The following is a 15,190-nucleotide window of genomic DNA, read 5'->3' on the forward strand; positions in this document are numbered from 1 at the left end:
CATAAAATTATGGAATTTAAGTAACTGTGCTCAAGAGTTTAAATAAACTGGTTGCTAAGGCAGTTGGTAACACAACTGGTTGAGAACTGGCACCATCTCATCGCTCCTGCTCACAATGACACAACCTGTTTTAGAGCAGTTGCCGGGCCTCACATGGCCCAGCCAGACAAAAGGGACCGGCCACTTGTCCAGATGACTGATTCAGAGATGAAGGACAAACACAACTAGCGCCCAGAGACAAAAGCACACAGTTGGCCTCCTCTGGAGCAACCATTCACCTGAGAGTGATGGACACTGCCACAGTCCTAGTTTGCAAAAAACCGAGCTTCGGCAAAGTGCAGTAAAGCCTGCCATCGTCCTCCATTGTCTGGGACTGTCACAAGCTTAGGAAACACTACTCTCCCCTTCAAACCACGTCCCACTGCACCCCTTCTGTGCTCAGAAGGGCCCAGCTATCCCACAGCTCATGACCACATGTCATGCTGTTCTCAGGGCTACGCAGCTAGGAGAAGAAACACACGACAGGAGGGAGGCAAATGGGCAAAGGATGGGGATTGCATCATTGGAGATTTCTTCAAGTTTTTGCAACTCTTTGTTTATCTCCCAGTGACTGAAAACCCCCCACGGAGCATGAAGGCCCATCTGACTGCACCACCTGAACTGGCATCCCCCTAGAGGAGGGTCTCTACCACCAGCCACCTGAACTGGCGTTCCCCTTAGAGGCAAGTCTCTTATCACCCACCATCTGAACTGCATCCCTTTAGAGGAGGGCATCTACTTCCCAGCGTGCCAAGGGTCTGCAACAGGAGCTCCAGTAAGGCCGACTCACCAAGGGCGGGTCAAGATAGCTGTGTGTCGCTGACCACGTCTGGGGGGCTATCAGGCTGTACAGAGGGAACTGTTGCTGGGGACTATAGACTGGAGGTAAGTAAAACGACGCCGTGTAGCGCTGCTGTGTGTAGAGGCTCATGTCCAGAGGCCTAAAGCCATTCTTTGGCAAAAACGTGTTTATAGCTATTGCCTTCGCCTTTATCCGTGCCTGTGTGAAAACACAGAAGTTTCAATTATTAATAGAATACTTAAGGACAATGATCTGCAGGTAAAGCGTAACCAATGGTCTTGCTTACCTTAATTGGTTTTCCTTGAAAGGTTTTGACTTCTTCTCTCAGATATTTATAAGCCTGAGGACAAAATCATCCATAATACCATTGTGTTAATCTTATAAGATGAAGCTACAATTAATTCAGTACCTCAAGTAAGCAATTATGTAGTAGAATATGGTGGATGAGACCTAGAACAAGGATTCTTCACCTTTTTTGGGTCATGGATTCCTTAAAAGATCTGGTAAGAGCTGCTGCTGCTGCTGCTAAGTCACCTCAGTCGTGTCCGACTCTGTGTGACCCCATAGAAGGAAGCCCAACAGGATCCCCCGTCCTTGGGATTCTCCAGGCAAGAACACTGGAGTGGGTTGCCATTTCCTTCTTCAATGTGTGAAAGTGAAAAGTGAAAGTGAAGTCGCTCAGTCGTGTCCGACCCTTAGTGACGCCACGGACTGCAGCCTACCAGGTTCCTCCATCCATGGGATTTTCTAGGCAAGAGTACTGGAGTGGCTTGCCATTGCCTTCTCTGCTGGTAAGAGTTATGGAGCCCCTATCCCAAATTCTCAAATTAGTATGATATAAATTGATTACCCGTCAATAAAGAGAAAAAAGGAAAAATATCCTCACGAGCAGTATCTGTATATAATTTAAGTGTTAACAGAAAGCACACAGCATTTCACAGACCCTAGGCCAAGAGTCCTCACCTGGGAGAACACCAAGCTCCTAGTAATAACCCCATGGGCACTCAGAATCACATGGCTCGGCGTTGCGATGTTCAGAAGTCACTGCTTAGACAGCTCCTAATTCATCTCCAAGTTCTCCTACGTAGCTCTGAGGGCTCTGCATCCCGCGAGCTGGCCATGTTCTCCACATTGGTGGGGGGCTGGAGAGGCGGCTGGCACCTGCTCCACACACCTGCCTTCTCTCACCTCCCATCACCCTGCTTCTCCTAGTCCCTGTCTTTCCCTCCATTCAGTTAAAACTTGTCTTTCAGGCTCCTCTCTCTCTCTCCTGAAGCCCCTGCGGTCTCGCCATGCACACCTCACACTCCACGGCTGTTCCTCTACACAGGCGAGTGCTTCCTCTGAACACGATGCTTCCTTCCATGGCAGGGAGCCATCTGAACTCCCCGCCTCCAACAGGGCTCCTCAGTGCCTTCTCATGCACCTCGTAACACAAGGCTGCCCAGGCAACGTTAGAGTTAGGTACAAATTTCCCAAACACTTTTCCAAATACTGAAATCATTCTCTGTACAGAGATAAGAACAGAACCAGTTTTCCTAGGCTGCCCATGTTACATATCCTTAGAAAATAATGCCTATGCTCTGCACACTGTTACAAAACTGTCTACACACACACACACCTATTTAGGATTTCCCTGCACTTTAGGTTCACTGCAGATGGTGACTGGAGCCACTAAATTAAAAGATACTTGCTCCTTGGAAGAAAAGCTATGACAAACCTAGACAGCATATTAAAAAGCAGAGACATTACTTTGCCAACAAAGGTCCATCTAGTCAAAGCTATTGGAGAAGGAAATGGCAACCCACTCCAATGTTCTTGCCTGGAGAATCCCAGGGACGGCGGAGCCTGGTGGGCTGTCGTCTATGGGGTCGCACAGAGTCGGACACGACTGAAGCGACTTAGCAGCAGTCAAAGCTATAGTTTTTCCAGTACTCATGTATGGATGTGAGAATTGGACTATAAAGAAAGCTGAGCACCGAAGAACTGATGCTTTTGAACTGTGGTGTTGGAGAAGACTCTTGAGAGTCCCCTAGACTGCAAGGAGATCCTACCAATCCATCCTAAAGGAGATCAGTCCTGAGTGTTCATTGGAGGGACTAATGCTGAAGCTGAAACTCCAATACTTAGGCCATCTGATGTGAAGAACTGACTCATTGGAAAAGATCCTGATGCTGGGAAAGATTGAAGGCAGGAGGAGAAGGGGACGACAGAGAATGAGATGGTTGGATGGCATCACCGACTCAAAGGACATGAGTCTGAGTAAAGTCCAGGAGTTGGTGATGGACAGGGAGGCCTGGCATGCTGTAGTCCATGGGGTTGCAAAGAGTCAGACACGACTGAGTGACTGAACTGAACTCACAGCCAACTGTCACCCCTATGCTCACACTGAGCCCTACCGTGTACTGACAGTGGGTATGGGGCAGGGGGTGCACAAGGAAGAACTTACCTGTTGTGCATCAGCTTCTGTTTCAAATGTAATAAACCAATTATCATTATAGGCAAATTCACAGTTTATAAATCTCGGTAAGTTATCTCCTTTAAATAGTGCTTCTACTTCCTACAGGAAACAGAGAAGTTAGAAATTAATTCTCAAAAAAAAAAGAAAAGAAATTAATTCTCAACTGTGCACTGTTTGTCTTCACTAACAAAACACAAGGCTTGTTCTTAAGGACAGACGCTGAAAAGACAACCCCAGCTCACCAAAGTCCAGGGCACTCTTTCCAGGTGGCTGAGGCATTCGAAGTAGCTTCCAGAATTACAATCCCACTGCGACAGGAAATAAGCTCACAACCCACTGACCGCTCTCCCAAACCCCAAGAGACCACTAATTAAATTAACGAGAAAACACCAGTAGGCTAACAACAACACAATTTAGAGTGGGAGAAAGATAATTTAAGAAATCAAAAAATGAGCTGGACTTTTGAGACTAACCAGATTTACCCTCCCACATAAGATAATTACAAACAAAAGATAAAATGTATGAAATAATGGCTTTCAGACAGTGTACCCTGGGCTGTGCAGGACAGCATTCTGTAAGAACAGGTACAGATGGTCTAAGAGTGCCTGACTCATGGGTGGGGCTTCCAGGATGTGGGGCCAGGAGGTGGGCACAGGCCCGGTACAAAGCTACAGAGCTCAGGAGGTTCCCCCAGAGCTCTGTGTTTAGGACACAGTGGCCTGGAGTGGAGAGAACCGCCTCCCCCACTCCCAGGATCAGGAGTGGAAAACAGAGCTCACTCAGGACCACAGGCGGAGCCCTCAGGAAGCACTGGCCCAGAGCGAGGCCAATCTGCTTCCACGGGTCCAAGTCACTGAAGTGAGTCGCAAACAGCTCAGGAACGAGCACAAAATACTCCGTACCCAAGAATGTAAAACCCCAAAACACCTGGCATCCACCCCAAATTTGACAGGCACACAAAGAAATGGAAAAATATGACTTACAGTGAAAAAAATCAACCACCAAATTAGACTGAGAAACCCACGGATACTGGCATGTGGGCTTGAGTTGAGCACAAGCCACACTGGTGTGCACAGCACCCCTCACCGAGAAAACACTTGCTCTGAGAGTTATTCAAGATGAACGTGTTCTCTGTCTCAACTTGGTGTTTACTATTTTTACTTCAAAATGAGTAAGTACTGAAACCTTTTTTCTTTCTAACTTCTAAATACTGAAGTTACCATAAACTCTATTTTTAATGTAAAATGTATAGTGAAGTCTTGAGACCAAAATGTGTTATAGTACGTATTTTTGGTTTCAAATTCATCTCCCTAAAAAACACAGAACAAAGGAAAAAACATGCCTCCAAAAATCCAAGTGTCTGTCCGAGGAGAAATGACTTACTTCTACAGGGGTAGACTCAGGTATCTCGCGCAGTATCACTATGCAACGGTTCTGATTTGGCCTTACTTTCTCTCCCTTCTCATCCACTTGGACTAAAGGTAAAGCTGTAAAGAGAAGAGAAACGGATGGTACACAGATATTAAAATACATCCACCATCTGCACTCCACTGCGATCTGATGGAGATATTCCAGCAGGACATACCAGACCATATTGCCAGGTGCATTAAAGAAAGCTGTACACAATGGGGAAACCATCAAATCTGTGACAATTTAACACATAAACTATGGAAAGGTTCAGACCAATCTCACGTAGGGGCTCTGTGGAGTCCTGCAAGGGCTGCCATGGAGGCAACTCTGTGACATAAGCCCTCCACAGCTTAAACCACCCCAAGCCCATTACAATGCAAAACAAAGGCTTTCTCCTTTCTATAAGTCCCCTGTCTCCTTACACCTTGATTCTGAACTCAGAGAAGCTGCCAAACACTCTTCCCTCAGCCTCCCCTAGTGATGGATATTCCTCGACCACAATCCACCGTCGAAACAAGGGTCAACACTGCCAGCCAGCATGGAGACAGGCCCAACTCAGGCTTCACTAGCTTTTACCTTATCTCCTTTTCGTTAGGTTTTATTTTCTGGAGTCACTCTGCTGAGAGTCTATCACAGGCAGACTCGGGTCACCACACAGCAACATCACAACCAGGGCCCAGAGCTGTGCACCCCTGTGCAGACACGCATTACTACCCCCAGGAGTGGAATCGTCATTTCATGATGGGTTCACTAATTTGAGAGGACGATAAGGGAATACTATGAAAAAGTTCAGGCTAATAAATCAGACAAGCTACATGAAATTGAAACATTCCTTAGCACCAAAGCTCATGTTTGGGAAGTAGGATCTATGAGAGAAGAACACTCAAGGCTCACAAGGTTTCTGGAAAATCCTACCAAACATTAAGAAAGAAATAACACCTATTCTACAATACAAACTCTTCTGAAACACTTAAGACAATACTTTCCAATCCAGCCTATGAAGCCCAAATAAAAATAGAACCTTTTGAAAAACCAAAATGTTGATTTCTGAAAATCACATGGAAATGCCAAGCACTTAGAAGAGCCAAGACCAAGCTGGAGATTCACAACTACTCTAAGAATGACAACACAGTGAAGCCAGTACCATCCGCACACTGCAGCAACGGCATTAAGACAGACAGATGGAGGACAGATACATGGCCCAGAGAGAAACCACCAGGGAGTTTACCCTGACAACCAGCCCAAAGGCAGTGCCCTGGGGAAAGCAGAGCCTTCTCAATAAATGGACTGGAACGGCAGCACATGTACATGCGAGGGAGTAGAGAGCCCACACCACATACAAAAACCAGCTGACAATGGACCACAGACCTGACAGTGTAAGCCCTAAAACTAGGAACTTCTGGAAGAAAACCCCAGAAATGCGACCTTGGATTAAGCAAAGTTTTCTCAGGTACAACACCAAAAGCAAGAGCCATAAAAGAAAAAATTAATAAACTGGGCTATATAAAAAGTTCAAAACTCTGCTTTTCAAAAGACACTATTAGGAGAACAAAGAGAAGCCACAGACTGGGAGAATATATTTGCAAACCATATTTCTAATAAGGGCTTAATATAGATCACGTATCTCAAATTGCACACATACACATGCCCCTCAAATCTCAGCTGTAAGAAAACTAAAAAAATAAAAAGAAAACAGAAGTAAGGCATCTGAATAGACACCTCATCAATGAAGCACCTGAAAGATGGCTCGATGTCATCAGGTGCTAAAGAAATAGAAATTAAAACCACAATGAGACACCATCACACATCTGCTAGAAAAGCCCCTCTGTGAAGGAGGCCTTGCAGGGGCACCAGGAGACCCTAGGCAGTAATGTCTGTAGCCCTGACCATGGTAAAGCTTTTGCCAATGCACACGGGGTGATTGACTCAACTGTACCCTTTAAATACACGTAGTTCATGATATGTCAATTGTATCTCAGTACAGTGGCTTTTAAAAACAAATAAAATGGTAAAGTTGTGGAACCTCCATCTTCAAAGTGCACCAGGAAGTTCACACCTAAAATATCCACCCTTCCTGAATTCCCATGGATCTCTGAGGTAACCGTGAAACTTCCCTTTGACATCGCCAAATGTCCAAGAAATAAAATAACTTCATTCACAATGTGCTGTTAAGGAATAACACGATAATATATCACCAGTACTTCAGCAGGAAGCAGGAATTTGAAAAGAACTCCTCTGACAGGGCGTGCTGACTCACATGCACGTTCCTTCACCATGAAGAGCTCTTGACTGCACCTCTCATTCACTCTTCCCGCTAGCCCGTTCGACTCTCAGCACCCATAACCTAGGATGTGCCTGAGGCTGTGGTTCCACAGCACACTGACGCCCAGTGCGATGTGCACCTCACCAGACTGTCAGAAAGTCTGGAGGGTGACAAAGGCACCACTTGCCGTCAAGTCCTTAGCATGAACAGCTGTGCCTCTAAGTGTCACGCTGGCCAGAAAAATGCCGTCTGGACAATGGATGACACAGCCTGGACTGCAGTCCACTTACATCTCAGCACCTCAACAATCAGGTCCATGTCGGTGCTGAGTTTCTTGATGTGGTCCAGGTTAGCTACTGTGGTGATTGGCACGTACTGGTCACTGTCCATCTGTGATATAAGGTACATGTCACTAGCAAGGTTCTCCCTGCAGAAAGAAGAAACCTTTCTTAGTTCACAGCTTTTTTTTTTTTCACAGCTTTATTAAAAAAAGCTTCATGAGAGGAATGAGTATATACGATGTACTTTGCTATTTGCCATCTCTCTGACCTTGGGTCAATTTTGTCAAAGACATCTGGGGAAGCAGAGAGAGCAAGTGTACTGCACTTAATACAATCAAAATCAGTAAGCAAGTCAATCTTTAAAAATTATTTCTAGCTTATCTTTGTTCTAAAAAAGTGTTTGAGAAGCTTATTAAAAATAGAAACACACTGGTTAAAGTAAGGAAACCCAGCTGAGAGAATGAGAAAGTAAGAAAAACGTGAAAAGGCCAAGAAAAGCTGGTGCCAAGAGTGATTGTGGTTCTGGCTCAACAGCCGTCAGAGAGGCTATGGCTTCACCCCTGGCCTCCCAACTTCTGCAGCAGAGGCTGGAAAAGCACGAAAGTAACCAACAGCAGGACCCTGACCACCACCTGTGAGACTGACCACTTATGGCCCCACCCCCGAAGTCTGATTCCAGGGGCAGGGGATGGCGACAGGAGACCTTGACTTCCTACAGATGGCGGTACAGACACAGATGTTAACATGTAAAAACTACATCTATACAGAGTAACAACACACAACACCTTAGGTACCAGGTGCTAGAAAAACACTACCATTCTTACCTAGACAAGCAGAATTCCAATGTCTTTTTAAGTACTTCCCGGGGGTCTTCCTGGGATTCTGGTTGAGATTCATTCCCTCCTACATAAAGGCAAAGGAAAAATGGCTTAAATTCACCAAGCACTTGATTCAGTATAGCAATTTTAATGGTTTCAATATACATAGTAATTTATCTACATAACAGCAAATATTAAAAAAATTATTTTATAAGGAAATCATATAGGCAAACAAAACGAAACAAAAAATCCCTTACCGCCCAAACAAAAACAGTTTCAAAAAAATAACCTGAGGAGTAAGATTTATTAGCAAAGTTTAGCAGGAACTTTTGTCTAAATTCAAAAAGGATTTTCAGGTGACCTACAAGCAGACAAGATGCTAAAAATATAATAATATATAAAGGAAATAAAATAAAGAGTTTTTAAACACAACTATATACATTTGCATGGCATAATAATAATAATACATGTAGGATTTTCTAACAAGAGGCACTTGCATCTTAAAAGTCAAAGTTAAAGACCATCAAAAAGCAAAGACAAAGTGGAAACACTGATGACAAAGAGACAGTACGTGTTTTATATAAAGAGCTTCAATAAAATCCATCCCCCACCAGGAAAAAAGTCAAACCAAAACAAACAAAATTAATGGACCTAACGAGACTGAAAATTAGGGATCGAACCCATGTCTCCTGCATCTCCTGCACTGGAAGGTGGGTTCTTTACCACTGAGCCACCTGGGAAGCCCCAGTAGAGCTGCTTACTCAGCTCAAAGAGGCAGTCTCTGCTCTTAGAAGGAGGCAATCAATAGCCAAACAAGTAAACAGTAAATAGGTAGAATCGGACACAAAGGAGAAAACCACAGGGCACAAGCAGACTCGATGCAGAAGGAATAATCAGCAAGCTCGAAAACAGGTCATATGAAATTAGTCAGCTAGAGGAACACAAGGAAACGAGAATGAAGAATAAGGAAGAAAGCCTACCTGACTTGTGATACACAACCAGCAGCACTTCTGTACGCTAACAACAAACTAAAGAAACTAAAAAAAAAAATCCCACTCACAACTGCAAGTGAAAGAATTAAATACCCAGGAATAAATCTAACCAAAAGGAGAAAGATTTGTAAGCTGGAAACCTGAAGCTACCGATGAAAGAAATTAAAGACAAATAAATGAAAACATATCCTCATGTTCTTGGGTTAGAAGAATACTGTGAAAATCTCCATGTAAAAATATTCCAAGCAATCTACAGATTCAATGCAATCAATCCTTATCAAAATTCCAACAGCATTTTTTGCATAAGTAGATTGAACAAGCCTAGAATTTGCATGGAACCAAAAGACTGAATAGTGAAAGAAATCTTGAGTAAGAAGAACAAAGCTGGAAACATCACACTTCCTGACTCCAAACTACTTTAAAAAGCTATAGTTATCAAAAAAGTGTGCTACTGGCATAAAATAGACATACAGACCAATGGAACAGAACTGAGAACCCAGAGATAAACCCACATGTATGTGACCAGCTGATCTTCAACAAGGCTGCCAAGAATACTTAAGGGGAAAGGACAATTTCTTCAATAAATAATGTTGGGGAAACTGACAGCCACATGCAAGAGAATTAATGGAACCCTTATCTTACCTCATATACAAAAACCAACTCGAATTAAAGACTTACATGTAAGAGCTGAAACTGTATAATTAAAAAAAAAAAAAAAGGAACACCCAGTGTAAATAAATGTCCTAGCCATCAGACTTGGCAATAATCTTTTTGGATATAACACCCAAAGCAGAGGCAACAAAAGCAAAAATAAAACATGGGGACCACATTCCATTAAAGGTTTTGTACAAGAGAACAAGATGGCAAACGAGTAGGTGGACATGGACTACATCTCTCTACACAGATACATCAGGAATGTACCTTTGGACACAGAAGTGCACGGAGAACACGAGCTGAGAGCGGACAGGAGGACCTGACCAGAGGAAAATAATATACAGAACCAGGCAAAACTCAATATCAAGCCCTGAGCCTTTGGAGCGGGAGCACTGTCTCCAAGACTCTAGACTACCAGAGAACTAACCCCAGGGAGTGTCAAATACAGAGACCTCACACAAAGGAAATCACTTGAATACAAGACCTGGCATCACCCAACCACCAGTAGCACCCTGTGCAGGACTCCTCATATAACCAACAAACAAAACAAAAACACAAACTCAGTCATCAGCAGACAGGATTACCACCTCACTCAGCATTGCTCATCAGAGGAAAAACAAACAAACAAAAACTCAGCACAAATCTCACCCTATATGAAGCTGACACAAACCACTGGATCAACCAGAGGAGGGCAGAAACCAAAAGGAAGGAAGAATTCAATCCTGAAGCCCAGAAAAAGGAGACCTCAAACACAGAAAGTTAAAAATAATAATAACAATAATGAAAAGGCAGAGAAATACTACACAAATGAAGGGACAAACTAGAAACACAGAAGTCCAAATAAATGAAAAGGAAATAGGCAAACTACCTGAAAAAGAATTCAGAATAATGATAGTAAAGATGATCAAAAACCTTGAAAACAAAATGGAGAAAATGCAAGAATCAATTAACAAAGACCCAGAAGAATTAAAGAATAAACATACAGAGACAAACAACACAATTACTGAAATTAAACATATTCCAGAAGGAATCAATAGCAGAATATCTGAAACAGAAGAACAAATCAGTGAGCTGGAAGATAAAATGGCAGAAATAACTTCTGAAGAGCAGACTAAAGTAAAAAGAATGAAAAGAATTGAGGATAGTCTCAGAGACCTCTCAGACAAAAATCAAACGCACCAATATTCGAATTATAGAGATCCCAGAAGAAGAGAAAAAGAAAGGATATGAGAAAATTTTTGAAGGGATTATAGTTGAAAATTTCCCCAACATAGAAAAGGAAATAGTCAATCAAGTCCAAGAGGCACAAAGAGTCCCATACAGGATAAACCCAAGGAGAAATACAGCAAGACATGTACTAATCAAACTAACAAAGACTAAACACAAAGAAAGAATATTAAAAGCAGCAAGGGAGAAGCAACAAGCAACATACAAGGGAAACCCTGTACACTTAACAGCTGATCTTTCAGCAGAATTTCTGCAGGCCAGAAGAGAATGGCAGGATATATTTAAAGGACTGAAAGGGAAAATCTACAACCAAGATTACAGTACCCAGGCAAGGATCTCATTCAAAATTGATGGAGAAATGAAAAGCTTTTCAGACAAGCAAAAGTTAAGAGAATTCAGTACCACCAAACTACCTTTACAACAAATGTTAAAGAGACTTCTATAGTCGAAACAAAAGAGAAGAAAAAAGATCTACAAAATCAACCCCAAACAATTAAGAAAATGGCAATAGGAAAATATATATCAATAATTACTTTAAGTGCAAATGGATAAAACGCTCCAACCGAAAGACATAGATTGGCTGAATGGATACAAAAACAAAACCAATATACATGCTGTCTACAAGAAACCCACTTCAGACCTAAAGACACATACAGACTGAAAGTGAGAGAATGGAAAAATATATTTCATGCAAATGGGAAGCAAAAGAAAGCAGGGATAGTAATCCTCATATCAGACAAGTGAATGTGAAGTCACTCAGCCATGTCCAACTCGTAGCGACCCCATGGACTGCAGCCTGCCAGGCTCCTCCGTCCATGGGATTTTCCAGGCCAGAGTACTGGAGTGGGTTGCCATTTCCTTCTCCAGGGGATCTTCCCGACCCAGGGGTTGAACCCAGGTCTCCCAGATTGTAGACAGACGCTTTACTGTCTGAGCCACCAGGTAAAGTAAAACAGAAAACCATATCAGACAAAATAGACCTTAAAATAAAGATTACAAGAGATAAGGAAGGACACCACATAATGATCAAGGGATAAATTTAAGATGAAAACACCCTCTTGGGTGCAATATCTATGCATCTCAACACATAAGATAAACACTAACAGACATAAAGGAGAAATTGACACAATAATAGCAGGAGACTTTAACACCCCTCTCACACCAATGGACAGATCATCAAAAGAGAAAATTAATATGGAAACACAAGTCTTAAATGATACATTAGGTGAGATGGATCTCAATGATATCTTCAGGACATTCCATCCAAATGCAATAGATACACCGTCTTCTCAACTGCACATGGAACATATTCCAGGATATACCACATCCTGGGTCACAAATCAGACCTCAATAAATTTAAGAAAACTGAAATTGTATCAAGCATCTTCTCTGATCACAATGCTATGAGACTAGATATCAATTACAAGAAAAAAACTGTAAGAAACACAAACACATGGAGATTAAACAACACGTTTCTAAATAACCAACAGGTTACTGAAGAAATCAAAAGGGAAATCAAAAAATTTCTAGAAACAAATGACAATGAAAACCCAACAATTCAAAACCTATGGGATGCAGCGAAAGTAGTTCTAAGAGGGAAGTTTATAGCAATACAATCCCACCTCAAGAAACAAGAAAAACATCAAATGACAACCTAACTTTACACCTAAAACAACTGGAAAAAGAAAAACAAAAAAGCAACCAAAATTAGAAGGAAAGAAATCATAAAGATCCAAGCAGAAATGAATGAAAAAGAAATGAAAGAAACAACAGTAAAGGTTAATAAAACTAAAAGATGGTTCTTTGAGAAGATAAAACTTTAGCCAGACTCATCAAGAAAAAAAGAAAGAAGGATCAAATCAACAAAATTAGAAATGGAAAAGAAGTCACAACTGATAATGCAGAAATACAAAGGATTTTAAGAGACTATTATGAACAACTATATGGCAATAAAATGGATAACCTGGAAGAAACGGACAGATTCTTAGAAAAGTTCAATCTCCCAAGACTGAACCAGAAAGAAATAGAAATTACAAACAACCCAATTACAAGCACTGAAGTTGAAGCTGTGATCAAAAATCTCCCCAAAAACAAAAGCCCAGGACCAGACGGCTTCACAGGAGAACTCTATCAAACGTTTAGAGAAGATCTAATGCCTATCCTTCTAAAGCTCATTCAAAAAACTGCAGAGGAAGGAGCACTTCCAAATGCATTCTACAAGGCCACCATCACCCTGATACCAAAACCAGACAAACACAGCACAAAAAAAGAAAACTACAGGCCAACATCACTGAAGAACATGGATGCAGAAATCCTCAACAAAATGTTAGCAAACAGAGTTCAGTAACACATCAAAAAGCTTGCTCTTTCCCTGATGCCATGGAGCCACGTGGAGGCGGAGGTTCGGGTGCATTAAAGATTCGGCTCCACCCATAACCCACCGCCATGGCCAAGGAAGGCATTGCTGCTGGAGGTGTACTGGACATTAATACTGCTCTGCAAGAGGTGTTGAAATCCACTATGGCTTAGCACGTGGAATTCACAAAGCTGCCAAAGCCTTAAACAAGCGCCAAGCCCATCTACGTGTGCTTGCATCCAACTGTGTTGAGCCTATGTATTTCAAGTTGGTGGAGGCCCTTTGTGTTGAGCATCAAATCAACCTGATTAATGTTGACGACAACAAGAAACTAGGGGAATGGGAGGAGGCCTCTGTAAAACTAACAGAGAGGGAAAACCCTATAAAGTGGCTGGTTGCAGTTGTATGGTGGTTAAGGACTAGGCAAAGAGTTCCAGGCCAAGGATATCATTAAGGAGCACTTCAAACGCAAGAAATGGTGAAATAAAAAACTGAGTTCTTGGAAAAAAAAAAAAAAGCTCATACAGCATGATCAAGTTGGGTTTATTCCAGGAATGCAAGGATTCTTCAGTACATGCAGATCAATCAATGTGATACGCCATATTAAAAAACTGAAAGATAAAAACCATATGATAATCTCAATAGATGCAGAAAAAGCCTCTGACAAAATTCAGCACGCCTTTATGATTAAAACTCTTCAAAAAACGGGCATAGAAGGAACCTACCTCAACATAATAAAGGTCATATATGATAAGCCTACAGCAAACATTATTTTCAATGGTGAAAAACTGAAAGCATTCCTTCAAGATCAGGAACAAGACAGGGGTGTCCACTTTCACCACTATTATTCAACATAGTTCTTGAAATCCTAGCTATAGCAATCAGAGAAGAAAAAGAAATAAAAGGAATCCAGATCGGAAAAGAAGTAAAGCTTACACCGTTTGCCGATGACATGATACTGTACCTAGGAAACCCTAAAGATACTATCAGAAAATTACTAGAAGAAGTAAAGCTCTCACTGTTTGCAGACAACATGATACTGTACCTATGAAACCCTAAAGATACTATCAGAAAATTACTAGAGATAATAACTAGTGAATTTGCAAAGTTACAAGATACAAAATCAATACACAGAAATCACTTGCATTTCTATATACAACAATGAAAAATCAGAAAAAGAAATTAAGGAATCAATCCCATTCACCATTGCAACAAAAAGAATTAAATATGTAGGAATAAACTTACCTGAGACAAACGAACTGTACACAGAAAATTATAAGACACTAATGAAAGAAATCAAAGACAACATAAACAGATGGAGAGATATTCCATGTTCTTGGGTAGGAAGAATCAATATTGTGAAAATGACTATACTACAAACGCAATCTACAGATTCAATGCAATCCCTATCAAATTAGCAAAGGCATTTTTCACAGAACTAGAACATAAAATTTCACAATTCATATGGAAACACAGTTCAGTTCAGTTCAATGGAAACACAAAAGACCCCAAATAACCAAAGTGTCTTGAAAAAGAAGAATGGAGCTGGAGGAATCAAACTTCCTGACTTTAGATTATATTACACAGCTACAGACATTAAGACAGTATGGTACTGGCAAAAACAGAGAAATACAGACCAATGGAACAAGATAGAAAACCCAGAAATAAACTCATACACTTCTGGGTACCTTATTTTTGACAAAGGAGGCAAGACTATACATTGGGGCAAAGACAATAAATAGTGCTAGGAAAACTGGACAGCTACAGGTAAAAGAATGAAATTAGAACACTTCCTAACACCATACAAAGATGAATTCAAAATGGATTAAAGACCTAAACATAAGACCAGAAATATAAAACTCTTAGAGGAAAACATAGGCAGAACTC

At 41.6% G+C, this 15,190-nt stretch overlaps 1 protein-coding gene and 1 pseudogene across 5 annotated transcripts in view; one reads left to right on the forward strand and one right to left on the reverse strand.

Moving 5' to 3' along the window:
- LARP4B (La ribonucleoprotein 4B) overlaps positions 1-15,190 on the reverse strand; it is an 85,163-nt gene that overhangs the window by 11,876 nt on the left and 58,097 nt on the right. For all 5 annotated transcript variants that reach the window (XM_055431707.2, XM_088843981.1, XM_055431679.2 and 2 more), the window contains 6 exons: positions 8,081-8,159; positions 7,266-7,402; positions 4,686-4,789; positions 3,291-3,401; positions 1,128-1,181; positions 830-1,039 (listed from right to left, as the gene is read on the reverse strand). In XM_055431707.2, coding sequence (XP_055287682.2) covers positions 830-1,039; positions 1,128-1,181; positions 3,291-3,401; positions 4,686-4,789; positions 7,266-7,402; positions 8,081-8,159 — 695 coding nt within the window. The remainder of the gene's footprint in view (positions 1-829; positions 1,040-1,127; positions 1,182-3,290; positions 3,402-4,685; positions 4,790-7,265; positions 7,403-8,080; positions 8,160-15,190) is intronic.
- Positions 13,393-13,785, forward strand: LOC148775417 (small ribosomal subunit protein eS12 pseudogene; annotated as a pseudogene).

This window comes from Moschus berezovskii, chromosome 15, assembly GCF_049115385.1.
Source record: "Moschus berezovskii isolate FMDL1 chromosome 15, NW_MosBer_1.0, whole genome shotgun sequence".
NCBI classification, from domain to species: domain Eukaryota; kingdom Metazoa; phylum Chordata; class Mammalia; order Artiodactyla; family Moschidae; genus Moschus; species Moschus berezovskii.